Source organism: Drosophila yakuba, chromosome 2R (genome assembly GCF_016746365.2).
Source record: "Drosophila yakuba strain Tai18E2 chromosome 2R, Prin_Dyak_Tai18E2_2.1, whole genome shotgun sequence".
NCBI lineage: Eukaryota > Metazoa > Arthropoda > Insecta > Diptera > Drosophilidae > Drosophila > Drosophila yakuba.
Window position 1 is genome coordinate 9164942 of NC_052528.2, and position 22878 is coordinate 9187819.

Here is a 22878-nt window from a genome sequence, read left to right on the forward strand (position 1 = left end):
CTAGAAAGTTGAGACTAAGCATACAGACTCCAGGGACATAGACGCAGCGCAAGTTTGTCGAATCATGCTGCCACGCCCACTCTAACGCCCACAAACCGCCCAAAACTGCCACGCCCACACTTTTGAAAAATGTTTTAATATTTTTTCATTTTTGTATTGGTCTTATAAATTTCTATCAATTTGCAAAAAAACTTTTTGCCACGCCCACTTTAACGCCCACAAACCGCCCAAAGCTGCCACGCCCACACTTTTGAAAAATGTTTCGATATTTTTTCATTTTTGTATTAGTCTTGTAAATTTCTATCTATTTGCCAAAAAACTTTTGGCCACGCCCACTCTAACGCCCACAAACCGCCAAAAACTGTCCTTCGCACTTACACTAGCTGAGTAACGGGTATCAGATAGTCGGGGAACTCGACTATAGCGTTCTCTCTTGTTTTTATTGTTGTATTGGTCTTGTAAATTTCTATCGATTTGCAAAAGAACTTTTTGCCACGCCCACTCTAACGCCCACAAACCGCCCAAAGCTGCCACGCCCACACTTTTGAAAAATGTTTTGATATTTTTTCATTTTTGTATTAGTCTTGTAAATTTCTATCTATTTGCCTAATAACTTTTGGCCACGCCCACTCTAACGCCCACAAACCGCCAAAAACTGTCCTTCGCACTTACACTAGCTGAGTAACGGGTATCAGATAGTCGGGGAACTCGACTGTAGCGTTCTCTCTTGTTTTAGTTTATAGGAACCGCTTTCACTATGGCTTTTGGCCCCCACTTTATATACCTGTTACTCGTAGGGTAAAAGGGTATACTAGATCCGTTGAAAAGTATGTAACAGGCAGAAGGAATACTAAGAATACTAAGTATTAATAATAATATTATTCTCTAACTGAAATAATAGTTATGTATATACACAGATGTCAAAACAGAAAACGAAACCAAATATTAAAATTTTTTCGTTTATGTATAATTTTACTTGTAATTTAAAATAAAACAAAAGAGAACGCTATAGTCGACTTTCCCGACTATCTGTGTCCGTTCCTCAGCTGAAAGTGCGAAGGAGAATCTTCAAACTGACAGTTTTTGGCGGTTTGTGGGCGTTAGAGTGGGCATGGCAAAGCGAGAGTTATTTACAAGAAGAAGAATAGATCAAATAAATAATAAAAATGTGAAAAAGGATCAACGTATTTTACAAAAATGTGGGCGTGGCAGTTTTTAGCAGTTTTTGGGGGTTAAAGTGGTCATTTAAGCGTGCGAGACAGTTTTTAACGTCAGTATACAGCCATTCCCTCAATAAGGGGGCTGTGAATTTTTCACAAATTTTAATATTTATTATTCAGTTGGGCCGAAATCCCGGCGGTATTGCAATACCGGGCCAACCCGCGACAGAGGTGGAGCAAGCCCCTAGCACTCCGTCTGATTCAAAAAATCAGTTTAACATTTGTTGTCCTCCAATGGAGAAACTATCAGATGTTAAGCTGATAAGAACAGATACTACACTTTTGATCTTAGCCATAAGGCCGAGAAGCGATAACATTCAGTCCTAAAACGAAGGAGTTCTTGCAATTGCAGCTAAAACTCCTTGGGAATTACAATATTTGTAGGGTCCAAAATCGAAAATCGTTATTGCATATTTTAGGGGAGGATTTCCTCACGTCACAAAAGTCCTTGGGCAATATGGTGATTAGATGCAGGTATAACTATACAATTGTATGTACATATGTATGTATACAGAGTAAAAGGATATCAACCTCCTCGGTCGTATAGTTTTCCAGACAACTAATTATCCAGGTAACAAATACCTACCTACTCTTTATAGTGTTTGAAACGCATTCCTATACCTGTTACATAAGTTTTAACGAACCTGAGACATTCACTAACTCTTAACGTAAATATTTATCTTATAGCTATCTTGAAGTGAGTTTGCCATTCCTACTCACAGGACTCTTATAATTCCCAAGTATTTCTAGCCAATACTGATCCTAGATGCATAATCCTGCTGATGTAAGGTCACTCTGGTTTCTTTTCAGTTGTCGAATAAATCTTTCGCCTTTTACTAAAGATTTCCGTGGAGAGGAACACTCTAATGAGTCTAAACTCAATTTTTATTAAGGCCTGACAGCTTTTGCTATTGGGCCACTTGATAATATATTTTACCTATAACTGTTTAGCACCACACTTGGCGCTCCAGACGACTGTGCGAAGGAGCAATACTATATAAAACCAGCAAATCTAACATCTGCTGTAGTTTCATTATCTAAGAGAGTGACATAGGAGTAATCATAAGGAATTCAAAAATGCTAAGTTTCGTCCTTTTGTAGAAGTTTTGTTTTACCCATACATGAACTTTGTTATGGGCATCAATGGCAATAAAGCCTTTTAATTACGCTTAAATAAAGTTACATTTTTATACTCGTTACTCGTAGATTGAAAGGGTATGCTTGATTTGTTGACCCCTCACCCCAGATCCCGCACGCCGGACCCCGAAAAGTACGAAGGAGTTTTCGGCGGAGTTAAAGTGGGTTAGATATTTGGCAAATCGATAAAAATTTACAAGACTAAAAAAATAACAAAACAAAGCGTGGCAAATCGATTGAAAATTACAGGACTAATAACAACATGAACAAAAAAACAATACAATTTTTAAAATGTGGGCGTGACAGTTTTGTGCGGTTTGTGGGCGTTAAAATTGGCGTTGCAACAGGGGTCTATGTCTCTAGAATCTGTATACCTAATCTCAACTTTCGGAATATCATCCATATCATCATATATCATCCACTGCGAGGAAATATGAAAACATTTGAAATCAATTTTCTTTTTTGGGCGGAAGTGTTATCATGTAAAATTTGTTTAAGTTTAAGCATGCAAATTCTAGAGATGCCTTCGAACGCTGCTACGCCCACTCCAAAGGCCGAAACAAATTTTGATGGATATTATTTTTATTATTATTATTTTATTTTATTATTTTTTTTTTATCAGTCTTGTAAAATTCTATCGAGTGGCCAAAAAGTTTTACTCTACGAGTAACGGGTATACAAATTGTATGCCGTGCGGTACCCATATGAATGGGTAGGATAATAATTGGGCGCGTCAACCTTTTTTTTTGGCACAGATTTTTTTCAAGTCACAGATTTGGTCTGTGATAATGTAAACTATATTACAGGTCGAAAAGCCGAAACACCGTCCTCTAATTTTGTTAAGTTTGAAGTACTTTATTAGTTTAATCGATCAATAAGGATTTAAAAAATGGTGCTGACATTTAAAACCTGATTTTCTTCTATTATGAAGGATGTCAGAAGCCTTGATGCCAGAACTATGTATGTATCTGAGAAATCTTCGAAAAATCTTTTATCGAAAAATTTTTATTAGGATCGTAATTGTAGACCCATAATAACCTTTTAATTAAAATATCTAGGTTCGTCTAGCAAAAAAAAGCACTAATAAAGTTATATGGCATAATACAGTTGCGAAAAAAATAATAGCACCACCATACCTTTTTTTGTTATCAAATAAATTAAGGTTAAGGTACCGATAGAACCAAATACTGATTTTTCGCATAATGCTAGATATTTTCCCATCCAAAAATGAAAAAAAAAATTTGAATTGTTCATACCTTCATTTTTTATAATTTTTTTTGGGCGGCAAGGTCTAAAATGAGGCGAAAACAAAAATAGCACCACTTTCGGTTTTTTCAAATAATTAATAATAATCGAAGGGTTACTTAGGTAAAAAGCATGTGGTTATGAAACTTGACACTTGTTCTATTATTTCGAAAACGATTTTTAAAAAATTTCCTTAAAAAATCGTTAAAATGGGACGTGAAAAGCACTGTACTGAAGAAAAACATGACTTGATCAAAAAACTCATTTCTGAAGGAAAATCTTTTAGAAATATTGGCCAAATCCTTCAATGCTCAAACAAAATTATAGGAAATGTAATCACCTACAACGAGAATGCCGAAAAACGTGGGAAAAAACAATCATTGGGCACCCATCTCTTCAAAAGGCTAGTGCCCGAGAGCAAGAAGGATCCATTTAAAGCTCCTACCGAATGTATGTGTTCTTTTTATAGAGTATTGTAGGTACATTGGGATATAAGAATATTGAATTGCGAGAAATCGCTGACCATCTGACCATCGGTCAGATGGCATAACCCAATTCTTCTCCCTGGCTTCCTGAGTTTTTATGTGACACAACTATGATAGCCTTGTAATTTGTATAATGCACATGCTTATGTATGTGATCTTTTTATTTAAATCTAATTTATTAAATTTATTAAAAATTTATTATCTTATTTATTAAATCAAAACAAATATTTAACAGAATTAGAAATTAAAAAAAAAACTCTTAAGTGCAATTTCTATTAAAACGTCTAGTTGAAAGAGAAAAAAGGCTGCTTAAAACAAAAAATTGTATGTACGGACAAAAATGCTCTCTCAATTCCAATTTCATTTGTTTTCCCTTCGGTTTAAGTGAAACCAGATAGCCAACTTGTTGGTTTCAAACAAGTTGGAGTCGAACAGGCTTGCTTTCAAACGGAACTTGAGTGGACAAATAATTCACCTTTTCTTTACCACTGCTTTTGTTGCCGCAACATTGCGCATCATATCTTGAAATTTCTCCTCTTTGGCAACATATAGGGGTAAAATAGTGCCACCTGGCGGTATTTGTGAGACTACGGAGCTCCACCTGGCGGCAAATGAAATTTTCAGTGGCTCCACCAAGCGATGGTTTTCCCATCGCATGCTCCACCTTGCGGTGAATTGTGGGTTTGTGTCTCCTCTTAGTGGCTTATGTAAAATGGTTGAAATATTAACTTTCTTTACACGCAATTCGCTTACACCTTACTCGTAAATTAAATATTAGTCCTGCGGTTCTATTCATTATGTTTCTAGCAAGGTATCTGCGGCGTGTAGTTGACGATTTTATGATGCTTTTGAGTTGAATATCACGTATTCGTTGAACTTCAGGTAAGGACATGCGGATAAACGGGTAGATTTTGGCAGCCAAACGCTAGAATATTTGCCAAGGTCAGTATAATCCCTAAGATGCAACATCTGATTTCTGATTTGTAATTGATATCACCACGCCCACGCAGTGCAACGCTATTTGCCTACGCTATGCCGATATATTTGTCTTGTTTTAAGTAACTTTCAATCTAATAATATAGAGTTGTAGTAGAGTAATATAGAATATTACTTACTCATCTGGCTATCGCTACGTATTCAGTCAAAATCAGAGAAAATTCCAGAACGATAACAATAATGAAAAATCGAAAAGGAGCAACTTCATTTAACTTAACTGTCCAGAAGCTCAGTCCGTGGAGCATTAGACCCCATTTCTGTTCTGGACATGGCCATAACCGCCTCTCGTATATATTTCTTTCGCGACTTCCAAGGGATCCCACATCTGACGAGCTAGACGGAAGCAAGCATGCCTACTCAGGACGCGACTCCTTTGGTCCAAGTCCCTTACTGGCATGTGGCACTAGTATGCTGACGTACCGGACGAAATCACACTATTTATTTGGAAGTAATTGATTAAAAATGGTAAGTGTAAAAATAGGTAAATGTTATATAAATGGACAATACATCCGCAATTTCTCGCAATTCAATATTCTTATATCCCAATGTGTTAGTAAGGTGTAAGAGAATTGCGTGTATAGAATACTGATCTGGTTTCACTCAAACCGAAGGGGAAAAAAAGGTGAGTTATTTTTCCACTCAAGTTTGATTTGAGACCGAACTTGTGCGATTCAGCATAAGCATGTTGGCTATCTGATCTGATTTCACTCAAACCGAAGGAGTAAAGAAAAGGTGAATTATTTATTCACTCAAGTTTAATTTGAGACCAAGCCTGCTCGATTCCAAGTTGTTTGAAACCAACATGTTGGCTATCTGGTTTCACTCAAACCGAAGGGGAAAAAGAGGTGAATTATTTTTCCACTCAAGTTTAGTTTGAGACCAACCTGTTCGACTCCAACTTATTTGAAACCAACATGTTGGCTATCTGGTTTCACTCAAGCCGAAAGGGAAACAAATGGAATTGGAATCGAGAGAGCATTTTTGTCCGTACATATAATTTTTTTAAGCAGCCTTTATTCTCTTTCAACAAGACGTTTTAATAGAAATTCGAATTGCAATTGAGAGTTTGTTTTAATTACTACTTCTGATAAATATTTGTTTTGATTACAAAATAATAAGATCACACACATAAGCATGTGCATAATACAAATTACAAGGCTATCATAGTTGTGACACACATTTATCATTATCCGATATGTAAAAATTGAATAAAATAAAATTAAATCTATTGTAATTGTATTATTGTGTTCCGCTTCCCGAGACCGCCACACCCACTTCTACACCACCCACTGCTACGCCACTGTCGTCGGGTTTAATGCTGGATCTTGGATGGGAAATTCATTTGAATAGGCTCTAAAGGACTGACTGATGACGTGTCAGAAAGCAGCAGAAATGTTAATTAGCCGCATTTGTTTGCTCCGAGCTACGATTGCACTCCGGCCTTTGAGCTGCCTAATTAGAAATTCATTTTGAATTGACCTCCGCAGAGCAAATCAACTGCTCAGCAATATTTTAAATTGACCCCTTATATAATGGGTTGGATTCAGGTAATCTTGTCTAATACTTATGGAACATACAAATGTACGTACATTTGGGCTTCAATATGTATTTATTTAATATGTATCCTTTTTTCCACAAATACAACCCTTTGCTTCACGCTCTTTTTCTGGATTGCATAAGTCTCCGAGGATTGTGTGTCAGAAAAATGTTGCGCCCCTATTGTGATTGCCCTTGAGTTTAAAAAGTGACAGTTTTTAAGAAAATATAACACGCGTGATTTTTTGATCATCTAAGCCCGCCGAATCTTCATAAATCATAACTGGCTTCAATAAAAAGTAATGTCAACTAGAGTTTCGTTTCGGATTTGATTGCATCCCTGGAGCCATCACTTTCCTAGCCTGGGTCACGTTCGACTCGCATCCTGTGGCAACTTTGCGTGCCCTTCAATGCTGGAAATTATCATATCAGCCACTTCCCACACCTCAAGTCATACACTTTCCTTCCAGCTTCTGGCGCCATTTATCTGTTGGTTCTGGACGGAAATGGGAAAAAACTCAGGAAGCCAGGGAGAAGAATTGGGTTATGCCATCGTTCAAGAAAAGTGAAATTAGCATAAAGTTCTTTCTTTCTCCTCCAGTTTGTGTACTTTTTTATTTGCCGCCGCCGCCGCCTCAGCTTGGCTAACTTTTTGCAACGTTGTTTGCTGTCTTCTTGAGTTTTGTTTGTAATATCTTGGGTGTCGTATTGGTCCTGGTTGCTGGAGCTTTTCGCCAATCAAGCGAATGGCGACCGCTTAGGGCGTTAGTGTTTTAGCCCCAAGTTTGTGGGTCGCATTGTCTAATTTTGCATTAAGATATGTAAATATTTATGGCAAGGGTTGCGGTGAAGAAAGGACTGAAAGGGCGTTTAAAAGAAAGCGCGAAAGTCCTGTGAAAAGTTTTATAGCGGGTGAAAACTAGAAGTTGTGTTACTAGTTTAATGAATTTATAAACACATCAATGGATTGTCCAATTAAATTGCTTAAAAAAAGTGCGGTATATTATTACAGTAATTTTCTATCCTATGCACTCAATATGAAATTTATTAAATTTTTTAAGGCATAACTAATAAATTGTCATAATAATTTGTAAAAAAAAATATAAATAAATATTTAAATGAGATTTGTATTTGAAATATCACCCTTAAATAATCCTACATTTCTTGCCTCACATCAAAGGCTTTATAAGATGTATGTTGCCTATATCGTTGGTAATACAGTACATAATGTTTTTAAATTAGTTTTGAAATAAGGCAATTCAGTGGGATTGTCAATGGCGCACAATCAAAATAATTCCGTGTAATTTATTAATGCCGCGTGTGGCACAATTCGTTTCATGAAGCACGTAAAACGGATTTAATGGCCAGATAAGGCTGGACCTGTGCAGATAAAGGTAGCTATATAAAGGACATCGGTTGACTGGACATGAGCCAGGATTGGCTTTAACCACTCACACACAACTATTGTTGTGGACTGCAGAATATTGAGCGACTAATTAAAACTGAGCTCACATGACCTCCTCCTTCGGCTTTTGCCCCAATAATCTTTCTCCTTCACATAACTTTCCGCTCAAACAGGCCAAGTATAGGGTTCAAAGGCAATTTGACAAGACATGAGCAGGAAAATGTGCATAGTGCAACTTATATACATATATTACAATGTATACGACAATGCACTAATTGCAAATGGAATGGAAAGTTAACATATGAAATCAGGCAAGCAAGTTTCTCCCATGCAAAAACGAATAATATAATTAAGTAGCAGCTCCACTACATGTTTGTTTGTTTACATTCGAAGAGTGTTGTTTTTGAAAAGCACGGGCCACCCATCAATCAGGCCTAATTGAAACGAGGCACTTTGATATGCCACTCACGTTCAGTATCAATTAATGCCACAATGAACCCATCAATTTTGAATTGCGCACACCCAACAGATTGGCAAACAAACATTACGATGAAATGGCGAACGGATTAATTATTTATAGCCACTCTTTGCGTCCCCCACTTCGGCGACTTCTTCACTAAGAACTCTCACGACTTGGGTCTCTACTTGAGTCTCCGAAGAAATGTCCAAATGGTTTTTCTGCGAACTTCCCTGAAGGACTCGTAGGTCGGAGGTCGGGCCAATTGCAAAGTTAAATTCTAAACAAATTTAATTGAAAAACTTTTCCGTTTCTTGCAATGCCAATGGACAGATTTTTACCAGGTCCGAGGGGTCCTGCGAGTCCTGTGAGTCCTGAAGCACCACGGAAGGCTACAAGTGCATATGCAATTGTTGGCCCTTGAAGTTGCAGTAGCTGTTATTATTATTTTTGGTAGTTCCCTCTTTTTCATGTTGGCTCGAATGTCGCGATTCACTTGAGACTCGTTTAGCATTTAGCTCTGGCCCTCTGACTTCTGGTGCTGTTGGCCCCTTGGCGAGTTTTTCCTTATTTAATTATTTTCTAGATGTTTTGCCCGAAAGTCACCAACGAGCTGCGAAAAGTTCTCGCTTATTGCCGAAATTGAAATTATAACTTTTGACTACTTTCTGTTGCGTTGTGGCTCACACCGGGAAATAGTTGGATAGCTGCAGTTGGATACAGCAGTTTTGGTTTCGTTTATCTGGATCTGGGATAACAAGTTTTAAGCATGCACGATTGAAACCTACTTTAAAAGCGTCGGATAATATGAGTTTAAATATTAATGCCTACGGAAATGTGCTTCAGAAATTAATTATCAATCAGGAAGTAGACTTTTGAATAGAATATAAAACAGTAGGGAAAACTAAACTATGCTCAGTCCCAAAAGCAGTTTAAAATATGTGAAAAAGATTGCATGCTTTACTGAACAAATAATGAAATTTGTAGAACAGTATGGAGATATCTTATTTCTCTCAGCACAGTCTTAACGTGGAAAAGTCCCAATTTGTTTTATCAATAGTACAGTGACAGAGGTCGTTCCAGTTCTCCATGGCGATTATCCAATTCACTCGAACTGGTTCGCTTGCGATATTATTCGTGCTACCGTAACCGTACATAAGTGGCCCATTATCTTCAATGAGACAGTTTTAATAGAATGGAAATCAAATTGAATCTTATATTAGCATCCACGCTTTAAACAAGAATTCCAGACTAACATTTCGAGCAGCTTTAGAGAATCAGAATGATGATTATGCAACGTGGGATAAAGTTTATGATTTCAAAGTTATGATGGTTTAGAGCCAATTGTCTTAACTTAGATAAATAAGCTCGGAAGCTGTGCTATATATACTTATTGCATATATTTCCGACGTCTACAATTTAATATAATTTATTTGGCAACCTTTTGAAAGCGTGTGACACTTCGCCTTTGGAAAGGTTTAACTTCTTGCAATCTTTTTTATCGGTTTACTTCCCACCAACTTCTTCGATTTAATTTCGCAACTTTTCCACACAGTTATTTTCGATCAAAAAACTCTTGCATTCAGACAGATAGTTCCTATATGAGAGGGGTGATAAATCGTACCCAATCAGCTAGAAAATACCCTTAAGCTGGCTCGACTGTCTTAGTGTGCGCTAGTGCTTAAGATAAATATGCATTACCCTCAAATATATAAATTATACATATACGTGTGTATGTGCATGTGTACTTCTCGGTCTTATGCTGCCATAGATTTATACGAAAACTCAAGGATCGACTGCTTCCTCCTTCAAGACTGCCGCTGTGTGCGTGTGTATCTGTGTGTGAGCATGACATTCACCGGCTGCAAGTGGCTTCTCTGCGGAGAAAGGGGCAAACTTGCATACGCACTGCACACAAGCTGCTGACGACCAAGTTATGTCCTTGCTGTAACATATAGCAATTGCGTACTACAGTGGAGCCTTGCTATTGACTAAATCGAGGAAATACAAATGAAATATTGTGTATTATATTTCGGAAAAAGACTTTTTTCAAACCTTTAACATTATGTTGTAAAATATTCAGTTACTTTCCTGTTTAGCACTATCATCTATTCTTCGTATACTCTGGAACTGTGATTTACAACTTAAGTTTTGGGATACATTTCTATTATTTCAAGATATTTCTAACCAGCTTTTATGGTATTTAATATAGAGTGAATTGCAAAATATCTTTAAGTATGATTTATCGTACGTACACCGGTACATACATATGAATGCTCTTTCTGTAGCATGTGCGCATTATTTTTTTTGGATTTATTTTAATTTCCACTTGTAAGTGTTGACTTGAATTTCTGCCATCCTGCTGTCAGCAAGCACACAGACAGTCAGACAGAAAGGACGAATGGACGAAAGGACAGCAGGACCTACTCGCATGTAGTATGCCACATGCATCTCAGATTCCAAAGAGTGTGGAAGAAGCACATCGGGTTTGGTTTCAGTCTGTTTCTGCCTCGATTTTGCTCGTTCTTTCGGTCGCAGCACCCTGATGTGGATGTATTCGCATCTTTGGCTTTTTTATTGGACCTGTGGCCCACTTTGTCTCCGACTTGCAACTTTTTGTTTCGCCCCAAGATCCGTCGCTTCCCTGCAGCAGCTCCTGCTGTACGTTTTACACTTTGTCGCATTGTGCGGAAGTGTGCGGCACTTGAGAACTACTTTTACTTTTGTATGTACGCAATATCGTAGGCTGCACCTCGATGTTCCTTCGACTACCCTTAACGCCGGCAATCCGGGCGTTTGCAAGGGGGTTCGCCTTTGCCCTTTCACATATCTTCGTGTCACCTTGGGTATCCGGTTTGTCTGTCAGCGGGGATCGACTGCGTTGTCCTCTTGAGTCCTTGTTCTGCTTTGCATGTCCTTGCCACTCGGCTGTGTTTGGATCCCATTAATAAACGAAGCGAACCGGACTCCTGAAGAATGAACAAACTGAATGACAATAACAGACGGAGACGGAGACAGGTACCTTATCGGTTTTCCCCTTTCCATATTGTCAAACAAAAATGAATAGAGTAAAAAATGGGAAAACCAATAGCAAAATGGCTTAGCCTTTAAAATAGAGCTTAGGACATGAAGTAAAAAGGACGTCGGTTGCGCTAATCCCATATTTTAAGAAGTTTTATTCGAAAGTGTCAAAGTAAAAGGGCACGACCAAGTTATTGCGAAATAAAGAATCGGAAAGACAGTACAGGTGTGTCCCAAACGCGGCATTGTAGCGGCGTGACTGAAAATTTTAATAACCCATTTCTAATTGGACCCAGCAATTCTCAACCTTCTAATGGCTTTGGCTGTTCGCAGACATAAAACCCATAATAAGGGCACAAATTATAATGGACCCATAACGATCAAATTGTGGAGACAGAAATATTTGTATTCAACAGAGTCGAGTGAAAGGAAAGCGCAGAGGGACCGAAATCCAAGGGGAAGTCATAAAAAGTTTAACACCGCGGAATCGCCATGCTGCCTTGTTTTTCTTTTTATTTTCCCAAAAGGTTCTTTTACGTTAAATTGGCTTTTGCTTTGCTTTTTTTGGTTCCTCGTTCGCTGGGCTTTTGTGCGGTCCATAATAAAGTTGTAAAGCCAACTATTTATTGCTCGAAAATGTTTATCAAAGTAACGTAAATATTTAGTTTGTAACTCTGCGGTGTTTTATGGGCTTTTTCCATTTTTATTTATTATTTTTGTAGCCTGCTAGACTTGGGGTGTATGGCCTTTAAATTATATTTTTCCAGCTCGGATTATTTAAATATATTTAGTTAAATGTCTCCCCTGAACGCAGAGAAAGTTGTCATATTATTTAAAGTGAGGGTATGAATCTAGCACTCAAAAGTGCGCTATTGAAAGATTGCGTGACTGGTTAAATCAAAGATTTGCCAGTATATAAATATGTTCCCTTAAATGCAATTAGCAGTGAAAGTTCCTTTGCTTCTGCTACCTTTTCGGTTAGTAATTGGATACCTGAAAGTAAACTAAACGTAGAACACTCACAATAAGAAAAACGAACGCAATTGGCCAGTTAAGAAGTGAAAATTCGTTAGAATCGCGTGACGAAAGCAACGGGTTCCCTGTCGTGCATTTTTTATGGCCCTTTAAAGCCGGAAAGTCGAATGACCTAACGCGATGGTCAACATGCTATGAGCGGCCGACAAAACACTTTACTTAACTCGTTCCAAAGCTGCCACCAGACACGGATTTAAATTACCCCGCCTTCTGCATTTTACTCTGACACATTATCAAGGCTTTAAGTGCTCAATAAAAAGGTGGCGATTTAACAGGGAGAAACGACAAATTTAGTGCCTGCTATCCACTTGTATACTTTTTATCTCATTAGGCAGCGTCTGCTTAAGAGCTTTACTACGGATATCTGAGTATCTTGCAGCACCATCTTTTCTTTCTTTAAAAAGATGTTTCTGTGTCAATATTTCGCCTTTCCATAATTTAATTTATATATTTATTAATCTGGTTAGTATATTAAATCATAACTATAGTTATAGTTTTGCAGACGGTGGCACTCAGTTATTTTAAGTAAAAAATTTATTAACTTTAACTTTACTTGTCATCAGCTAAAAATTAAAAACACAAACTCGAACTTGACAAGAAATGCTTGGCTTTTCGTTGACCTTTATGGCGCAGATTCTCAACTAATTAAGAGGGACTATGTGGAAGGCCCAAGCACAAAACGAAACCGAATCCTTGTTCGCCACACGGTTTTTAATTAAATTGTTTTGCTCTTTTTTGGCGGAACCAGTTTTGCCCTGGCCTAGCTTGGACTTTGCGGTGAAATTTACAATGTAATTTCCGTGCAGGGGACTCGACAAACACTCCCTTATACACTAACTGCTGCAGCGCACTTGAATTTTAATAGAAACTGCAGCCGCCAGGAAAAGTCGGGACGTAAAGGGGTGGCTGGGGAAAAGGAGCCAAAAACGCGAGTGTGTGAGTGTGTTGCCATTTGTCATAACTCTCGACTGCGCCTCCAGGTATGCAACGCTTTGCAGTCCATTCAAAAATGAAAAGTACAAGTACAGGAAAGGGCGAATAAAGGAGCTCGAAACCGACCGAATTTATCACAAATATCTGATCTCACTTATCCAGCAACACATCACATTAACATTAGTATGCAAAGGAAATCCGAGGGCCTAAAGGGATTTACTGTTTTATGTGTCATTGCAATAATAAACATCATCACTTTATGGTTGGCACCACTTTATTTAATTGATTAAAGTGGCTACAGAGTTATTGTATTATATCAGAGTCATCATGGCGTTGAATTCTCGTATTTTTCGTATTGCACGGGAAAGCTTCGAACATAAATCGTAGACAATTTTCTTAATAAAAAAATATATATTTTTAAAAAATAAAAGGCTTATTGCAAAGTTAATAATTAATATAAAATATCTTCAACGTATTATTTAGAAAAACAAAATATATTATAATTTAGATCAAAAATGTTTGACATTTACCATACGGAAAGGTTAACCACAGCAAATCCTTCTGGGGTTAAAAGGAAGGAAATTATTTCAACAAGTTACAAATTTTCGGAGTACGTGCCAGTTTGGGTTCGGTCCAGGGCCCATTGTTATGTGTGTCGCGTAGATCTGATCAATGACCTGCGAGCATTCCGCATCCACATCGCCATCCACCCATCCACTCATCTACCCACCAGTGCCACCAGTGCCACCAGTCCCAGCACCATCCACATCGCCATGCTCATCGTCTTCCACAGTCACGGAGCTGTGTGTCCCATTAGATTTCAATAGGTCCTGGCTCAGGGTGCTTTTCGCTCGTTTGTGTTGGTTTTGTTTTTTGGTTTTTATCAACCACTGCCGGAAATTGTGACAAATTGATTGAACTAAATGGTAAAAATATCAGGCATCAAATTGCCTGTGACGATAAGAGAGTGAGCTTGCCCATTGAAATGGACTGAAAACCGGAATGGATAGGCGTGCTTCTGAATGGAAGGACATGTCTGCCTCGGTGAGTCCTGTGCTCCTCACAATATGCAGGCAGAGCAGAAACGCACGCACTTTCAGCGAGACATGTTTTATATGTCAGTCTCAAGTGTCTTCGCCAGACGACAACAAAAACATTGAGACAGGCTTCAATTTCAATGCGACTTTCGTGCTGCCTCCTTGTGTTTGCACTACGAGTTTATGGCGCACTAAAGCAGGAATTCAAAGGAGAGTCAGGAAAATCCCAGGTAAAACAATTGCTCCGGGTTGGAGGACTCACTTTAATTCGTAGAGCCACGAGTAGATGAAAAACCAGCTTAGCAAATAGTTGTGCTTCTTAAATGAATGAATCTTAAAAAGGCTGAAAAATTAATATAGTATAGTATTACATCTCTCATAAAACTGGCTGTACAGCATCTTACAACGTCGAATCACGTCTTCAACTCAACCCTTCTCAACTTTGCTTCCCAACCTTGGGCCCAACTAGAACCTGCCACTGACAATTATGGCCCTCCTTCGCTTTTGGCCAGAAAATGCGACCAACGAAGTGTCAAAAGCAAGAGCAGGACAACTTTGCGAAACGAAGATTGATTCAACTTTCGGACAGCTTTGGCCAATCTTGAAATGCATTTTTATTCGCCATTGCCAGTTTTGGCAATTAATCAAAGTACCAAGTAGGTTTGTTCCTGTTGTATGCAATGCAGATTGATTAATTGGACTTCATTGCCAATGCAATTAGAGGTTAATTAATTAGTTTTCAAAAACTTTCAACAGCAAAGTGTTGAAGGATTTGTGGTTGTAATGGAATGAAATGTTTTTTTTTGCCATATAACCTTGAAATAAATAATTTTTTTGTATTTTCCCCTAGCCAGTTTAAACTTTATGTAACTTTTTTGTTTCGTTTCAAAATATTTACGCTCATTGTGCGCTGTGGAAAAAGTAGCGGAAGCAATTAATAATGAACTTCGATTGGATGTACTTTTTACATCAAATGAACAGGTCAGTTGGTCAATTGAGATACAGTTGAACCCAAATCAATTCAGCAACCTTGTTGAACTTTTTCCATAATTCAGTTGTCGAAGACTTTGAATCTTTCTGGTCGACGGGGTCCTTCACTTTTTGCGATCTTTGCCTCTGGGTTGTTGTGGTTGATTCAGTTTCCTTTTCGGGTTCGCCTCGAGTGGATTTATTGTTTCGAGTGGCAAACACAAATATCCCCAGCCAACACCCACATCAATCCTGGCCGCACGTTGTCGACTCCTGTCAGCCACAATATCCTTCTTGTTAACAAAAGTCAGGCCCTGAGATTTGGGGTACCAAACACTGGTACGAGCACTGTATCCGAATGGATGGATGAGACCACCGCCGCACACTTTGTCACTTCAACTTCGATAGGTCGACATATTTCTTATTGTTGATAATCTTTCTGCTGACACGGCCACATGCATGTGAATTGAAGACTGGAACGCTCCCAGTTGCTCCTCCTTCATCTCCATTTCATCTTCCAGGCCAGGAGACAATATGTGGCAAGGGTCTTTGTCTCCAACTTGGTAGCTTCTTGCGGCTTTTTTGTTGGCTTTGTGTGCTTTATTGTTATCCCATGATTTCACCCAGGACCAAGTTCTATGAAAGACAGGCGGCTTTGTTTGCGGATTTCCGAGGGATTGCATTGCCTTTAAAACTTACGCTGCATTCGAATAACTTTGGACTGCACTTGTCGACAGGGACACAAAAGTTTTAAAGTTGACCAATTTAAAGTTTATTTAATTGTACTAGTTAGGGAGTATGGGCGAACAGATCCTTCCCATTTAAATTCAATGCGTACCATTTTCGCAATTGAATAATGTGATGTGGTGCGACCTCCCCGAAACCATTTATCAGAAATCGAATTTATTATATTTTGGAAAATATGCGTAATAAGGTCATAATAATACATCACACTAAACTCAACACAAAGCTTTAAAATGTACATATTTATACTTACAAAGACTGTTGCCCTCTTCTCTTCTGGTTCCCTTAAACTCATTTTTTATCTGAAACTTTGCCAAGGGAGTTAAGCATCTAAAAATTTCATAATTTGTCTTGTCATTAAACCAGCTTCTCCCATTCACATTCACATTTCCATTCCCATTTCCCAGCGACTGCATTGCAGCAGGAAGGACATTTGTGTCACTCGTAAATTTCCAATGCCGGCAACAAGCCGCCAGCATTCGCATTCACATTTTATACTATACATACTTCCTTTTCTTCGAGTTTTTTCCTCGGTTTCCGCTGCGCTCAATTCCCAATGTTGCCAAGTGGCAGTCATTGGCTTTTGCAGTGGCTTCTCGATTTTTCGGATAGTGCTTAAACATTCTCAGATTTACTGCCACCAGAACTCAGAACTAGAAACCCGAACCGCACGCGCCATAGAATTTATGAGAGTGCCGAATCTTGACGTTTTCGTGGCGCCACATCCAAGGACAAAGAGACTGCCGTCATTCCTATACTGACTCTGCATAATGAGGACTAGCTCCCAGTGGTTGGTTGGATAGAATTTCTACTTGTACAAAATTCTGTGAAGGGAAAACGCAACTTTAATAAGGGCGAATATATCTTGTAATGAAAGGTCCAATTTGGTTACGCCAAAATGTGGCAAACACCTTTTAGCAGGGTCTAACCGGCAAACTTCGTACGAGTATACGCTAACCATTTTCAATTTGGCGCCCAATCTAATTAAAGCTCATTTATGGAAATTTCTTATTAATTGAGCCAAGGAGCGAAAAAGGCATTGTGTTGATTTATGCGCCCAGTGGGCTCATAATTTAACAGGCACCAAGGACACAAGGACATAATAGTCTTCGCCAGGCTTTAAATGCGCCGATGAACTCGGACCACATTTTCCCACTGACGCTTGAATTATGCAAGTTAATTTGCAGCTGCCTGAAAATGATGACAAGAAATACCGCCAGCACCAGCACCCGTACACCCACACACCCACCCAAGTCCAAACCCATACCCACGCACAGTGCACAACAGGGCAGGACTTCTGGCTCCTGGCAGCCTAACAAGAGTTATTTCCCACAGACCGGAAGTGAAGTCGACATAAATTGCGGTTAGTGCTAGACTGCCCACCCACCCCCTCGAAAGCCACGTTGGCCATTTAATACATTGCGACAGCCATTCGGGCTGGGCTCTTCTCCAGAAGCAAGAAGCGGAATCTGAATCCACCCACCACCTGGTGGGGAAACTCCGGGGCAGGAGCTGGTATTAAAATTCAGATGGGTTGCGTCACAGTTTTGATGGTTTAGCCGGACGGGTTAAACCGGGCATTAGTATGCGAGGAAATATTAAAACCTAACTTGAAGATCTTGCTGTGGAATTATCGTATTTTATGCTGATGCTGGCTTAATTATCCATTTAAACCAACCACCACTTATTTTAGTAACTACAAACCCAGCATCGAACAAGGACTCAATTCACGATAATAACCGTACAGTACTCGTAAAGCAAAAGAGGATTAAAAACTGAAATCATTGTTGTGGAAATGTGCATCAGGCAAGAACTTTTATTTCGTGAAATTGATTGAATTCCGTTTTCACTTTGCACCCAATCCGAACTGCAAAATGGCAGGCTGAAAATGCGATGAACTAAGGAAATTTCAGACTCCTGCAGTTTTCTCCCTTGATAAGTTTCAGTCTTCTAGTAGAAAATCCACTGTTTTTCTGGGAAACACGCCTCAGCTCTGGAAAAGGGGGAAAACGAGCTTGTTGTCCGGTTTTGTTACTTGTGTGCGGTCGTTTTCATTTCATTTACAGTTGCACTTGAAGTGCCTAAATGCGGCCGGCATGAGAGACCTGGTTCCTTGATTTCCCAGGATGCCAAGGAACCCACTCACCCGAAACCTCATCCATACGAGAGCTGGCATTTCAAATACTTTTTCTGACAATTCGCATATCGTGCCTCGCTGCGAAAGCCACATTTTCCAGCGATATCGCACATCAAGACCAGAGGACCGGAAAAGTGGACTACGAAGTCACACTTTTCAGCTTTCAAATCAGGTCGCAAGTTTAATAACTATTCTCCGAAGACGTACACCCAAAATACAAATAAATTTCAAATATCTTGATCATGTATGTATTCTATTTTTCACTCTCTGTCCATCTCATATTTAATACCTTTTCTTTCCGATTTCTCTAGGTGATCCTAAAAGGTCTCATGGATTAAAGTCGGGGTTGTCTGGTATCGGAGGCAGCACGTCATTTGGGTCGTAAGTTGGAAGTGTATACACGGTGGACATGCGAGTGTCATCATAATCATCTTCAACATTCTCCTCTGGACCATCATTATAATCATTTTCAGGTTCATCAAATAAAGAGCCGCCACTGCAGCTTTTCACGAGCTCATCTTTGTGGCAAAGATTTGGGTATTTCTTATTGGTTCCCTTCATGCACTCCGAAGCGGGTGCATCATCGGTGTCCTCGTAGACAGGATTATCTTCATCTTCGCATTGGCTCACTCCGCAGTTGTAAACGCACTTCAGCAACTGGTGGACCAGAGCTGGTCGAATATATTCCACTATGGCGCAGCCCACGCGGTTTGCTCGATCCCTCAATATCTGAAAGTAGTTTTTGGACAGTTCCCTGAAACAAATCTTCGATAATATTTGGCAGTTTCTGGTAAATGTACTTACTGCTGATTGCTAGTCCATGAGAAGAATAGCTTATGCACTTCGTCTTTGCTGTTTGGGTCAAACCAGCGATCAAGTTGTTTCCTCAGGGCGTCCTTTTTCGAGGTCATGCAGAAGTACTTTTCCAGCGAGTAGCTGACTTCTCCATGGTTGTAGTTTGGTGTAATGGCACAATGATCTCTGATGGGCTCACATCGACGCACCAGAGCATCAGCTACTTTGGCCAGTTCCGGATCCCATTCAATAGTGGTCATCCTGGCCGCCTTCGCATGCTGACCCATTCCGCCGGCAAATTTGTTGCGATATTTATTGTGCTGGTCCACGATGAGGTCTATCATATCCCAGCTCATTTTCACAACAGCAGTGGCTTGTTTAGGACAAGTAGAGTGAAACTTCTGGAAGAATATGTAAGGCGATCTGAATGACTTGAATTACCCATTTACTACCCACTCCATTGTCGTCGCAAAGCACGTGTTGTCCTCTGCAAAGGTCAGTTTGGCACCATTTACTTGAAGCGCTTATATCTTGAAGAAATAATGTGGAGAACAGCAGCCAAATCCACTTTATCATGGCATAAATAACAAAAGGTGTGTGCTCCGGCAGAGGTTTTAAAATAAATAAATCGAACCCCTGACGTGCCTATATTAAATCGTGAATTTTACGCTTGATCCGCGACTAATTAGGCTGCTTACATTTCTTATTGAAAGCAGTTCCATTCACTTGTTATATTCCAAGTGCCTTAGGGCACGGATGAATTTGAATAGAATCAGACTGATTGGACTGGCTTTAGTTCTTCAAATTTAAAGATATTTCACTATTTCTAGAATGCCCTTTTATCAATTATATGTTGTTGCATTGAAACTCAAAGCAATTCGCATACCTCATAAAAAAGGCATAGGCAATTGATTCAGGAAACGACTTAAGCTTAAGTGGCTGTCTGATTGCAGCATTTAGTATTTTAATGAGGAAATTAAGAGGGAAACTCGTTTCCGTACTTCTGCTTTTGTGCTGCACTTAATTGTCTCGTGAACTTTTCAGCCCAACGTTCTTTATTCAAGCGATCGGGAGTAAAATCCCCTGTTTAGTTGCCGTGAAATAATAAATCCAATAATACACACATTAGCTGCACCACATTTGCCGCTTAACAGGGGCTCAGCTAAAAAACGAAGACAGATTCCCCAGTTTTTTCCCTTTTTGTCTGTTTTGCTGCAGTTCGTTAAGCCACTCAACGAAAAGACTAATCCACTTATTGGTGGTTGTACCGAAGTAAGTACAAAACTATACAGCAGTAGAGCAGAAGTTCGATTCTAAGACTTAAATAAGAACTTAAGAGAACAAGTTAGTGTAAAAATTCAGTAGCAGTTTTAAGGTCTACCAAATGGACGGGTTCAATTGCAAGCCTTGAAAAACGCGTTTAAAAATCACAGAGATGCACAGCTTTTTTTTATACCCAGTTTGGTGGCTGCTGCAGAATCTGTACATCTTTGGACGGTTTGATGTTATTGGTAACAAAGAGATGGCACCGTTACGTCAAATTAATTAAACTAATTGAGTTTGAAAGGTAACGAACCGAGTAGGCGATGTGACACACAGGGGGAAAAATAAAGGTTTGAAAATGTGCCGAAGTCGTTACATCCGTTTTTCACGCCATGTTCGTTTTCAAAGTGAAAAAAACGCGATTAAAGTTTGCATCCAAATGAAATAGGTTATCAGAGATGGAAATTCTTGACGTGTTAAATAGAGAAAAGCGACACGGCTTTCATAGAAATGGAGCTGCGTTTCAGAGTAATTAAAAAAATGCTCCGAGGGCTAAATATGTAATATGGCATGTTTATACATTAGATGTGTTTACATTACATTAAGTCCGTTTTATATTAGATGTGTTTACATTACATTACATTACATTAAATCGGCGATAGGACAAGTTACATTTCTTTATATACATTTTTTGACGCCCATGAATTTTCCTATTGCTTAAAATTTGCATATCCACTCAACTAACTGTGTATTTTAAAAATCAATTTAGTCAAATGAATAGAAACTTTTTCTGTAATTATACCATTTAGTCGAAGGGTAAGAAGGTGCGTTGAAAAGTATGTAACTGGAAGTTTGGGGCGTATGGATTTGAATGATACGAACAAATAAAAGACTGTCACCTCCTCATTTAACAATAAAGTTTTCATTATTTTTAATAGGAATTTATTTATCTGGCCAACACCCACGGACACGGTCACTCTAAATCCCATAAAGATTATAGGAGAAAGTATGGAAACAGACGGTTTACTTGTGGTATATCTAAGTGACGGGGTATGTGGCAGTTCAACACCTTGACTATTTCGTTTTTAGTTTCACATTTATGCAGATTTAATGCCAATTTTCAATGGCGGCAATCAAAACATAATATTTACCAAACAAATACGCAGCGTTGCAATATGTTTGCACCTCTCCAGAGATTTTACCTTCCAATTAGTTGCTGAAAATGGATGCACCAAATTGTCATATCGATGGCCATATGTGAGTATTTGATGGCTGATGACTCACACAGCCCCCGGCTGCCAGTCCCCCTCCCCGAACTCTGCATTAATTACAATCCCCCCAATCGCCTGTGGGGAAATCAGCAGCGCATATTGTCGCAGGAAAAAGTAATGAAACCCACGGAAGAAAGGAAACCGAAATTGAATTTCGAGAGCAGTGGTCGCAAAAATGCTTTTAACGCGAGCCAAATGCGTTGAAGATACGATATGAGTGGCCAAAGGGAAATGGGTCCTGGAGCGTGCATCATAATTAATGTTAATTGCCTGATTGAATGGGAGGCCTACGAATCCACGTATGTATATGCCAGCGACATCCAACTTTCCAGCGCTATTGAAGCTCCATTCTGGCGCCATTAATTCGTTTCCGTTTCAGTATTAAGTCGCCGGGCTGACAGTCTCCTTTTCGGTCCATTTCAGGTGTCCTTTTTCAGGATGAATTGCCGGAAACTTTATTGGAGCATATTGCGCCTGAATAAACATTGGAAAATGTGTGCTCATTATAAAGATCGCAATTGCAACAAATGCTTTAAGTGAATTAAGCAAGAATTTGTGTTACTAAAACCTTATATTTGTTGAATATTTAAATTGATTTTATTCTATGACTTTTATCAAAACGTTAATACCAACATAAAGTGATGAGTGCAAAAATTAAGCCCATAGAACTGGTTGTGTTTTGTAAAAGACCTGTGATCGAAAACGCCTTCTTGACATTTCCAGAGCAACAGCAATTAAAACCACGCGCATTCTAAATGATCGAGGCAAGTTCTCATAAAGGCGACTTGAACGAGCAAACAAGGTGTGCTTTCCATCACTTTTAGTTTAGGGCCCGAAGGTCGCTCCTCCTCACCTATGGCCTGAGACCCAAGCACGGAGACAAGACGCAATGTTTGACACGCTTGAAAGATAAGGCTGTAGCGTCATTATGCGAGAACAAAGGTCCTGGAAACCGAATTGCGCTCCTCGGAGGCCATTAAGTGTGGTGCAGTGTGGGGGCGATCTGCGGAATGTGGGAGCGAGGCAATGTTTGACGAGTCAGTGCACCTGCACTATGTGCTAATTACTTATTTATAACGCCCAGATTACATGACACAAACACAGCCTGCTCAGCAGGCTCAGTGCAAACTCATTGCATACTTTGCGGCGGCCCGGCGGCTAAATGTTCTTCACTTGGAGTGCAGGCAGGATT

The 22878-nt window shown here is 39.3% G+C and overlaps 1 protein-coding gene, 1 long non-coding RNA gene and 2 other non-coding genes across 8 annotated transcripts; 2 read left to right on the plus strand and 2 right to left on the minus strand.

Moving 5' to 3' along the window:
• Nucleotides 1-1335: 1335 nt before the first annotated feature.
• Nucleotides 1336-1532, minus strand: LOC6529803. Its single transcript, XR_005560891.1, has one exon. It is a non-coding gene; the product is annotated as a U2 spliceosomal RNA (small nuclear RNA).
• Nucleotides 1533-2010: 478 nt separating this feature from the next.
• Nucleotides 2011-2127, plus strand: LOC6529804. The gene has a single exon (XR_005560902.1). It is a non-coding gene; the product is annotated as a U5 spliceosomal RNA (small nuclear RNA).
• Nucleotides 2128-5475: 3348 nt separating this feature from the next.
• On the plus strand, nt 5476-22344 carry LOC26536184. 5 transcript variants are annotated; one of them, XR_005560670.2, is made up of 5 exons: nt 20065-20424; nt 21354-21465; nt 21521-21672; nt 21777-21985; nt 22110-22344. It is a non-coding gene; the product is annotated as an uncharacterized LOC26536184 (long non-coding RNA). The 5 variants fall into 5 exon arrangements; XR_005560667.2 differs by lacking the exon at nt 20065-20424 and adding an exon at nt 5476-5548 and having other exon boundaries at nt 21521-21985; XR_005560669.2 differs by having other exon boundaries at nt 20062-20424; nt 21521-21985; nt 22066-22344.
• LOC6529805 (venom allergen 5 2) lies at nt 18590-19773 on the minus strand. Its single transcript, XM_002090751.4, has 3 exons — nt 19609-19773; nt 19162-19553; nt 18590-19111 (listed from the first exon to the last, which is right to left on the minus strand). The coding sequence occupies exons 1-3, from the start codon at nt 19726-19728 to the stop codon at nt 18685-18687; spliced, it is 939 nt and encodes a 312-aa protein (XP_002090787.1). The 5' UTR covers nt 19729-19773; the 3' UTR covers nt 18590-18684.
• Nucleotides 22345-22878: the final 534 nt, after the last annotated feature.

Excerpts from the sequence above, each read along its gene's own strand:
- LOC6529805 (XM_002090751.4), bottom strand. The coding sequence starts at position 19,728 with ATGATAAAGTGGATTTGGCTGCTGTTCTCCACATTATTTCTTCAAGAT. Across the intron at positions 19,554-19,608 it reads TGCTTTGCGACGACAATGGA|AAGTTTCACTCTACTTGTCC; the intron begins GTGGGTAGTAAA and ends ATATTCTTCCAG. Across the intron at positions 19,112-19,161 it reads TCATGGACTAGCAATCAGCA|GGAACTGTCCAAAAACTACT; the intron begins GTAAGTACATTT and ends GATTTGTTTCAG.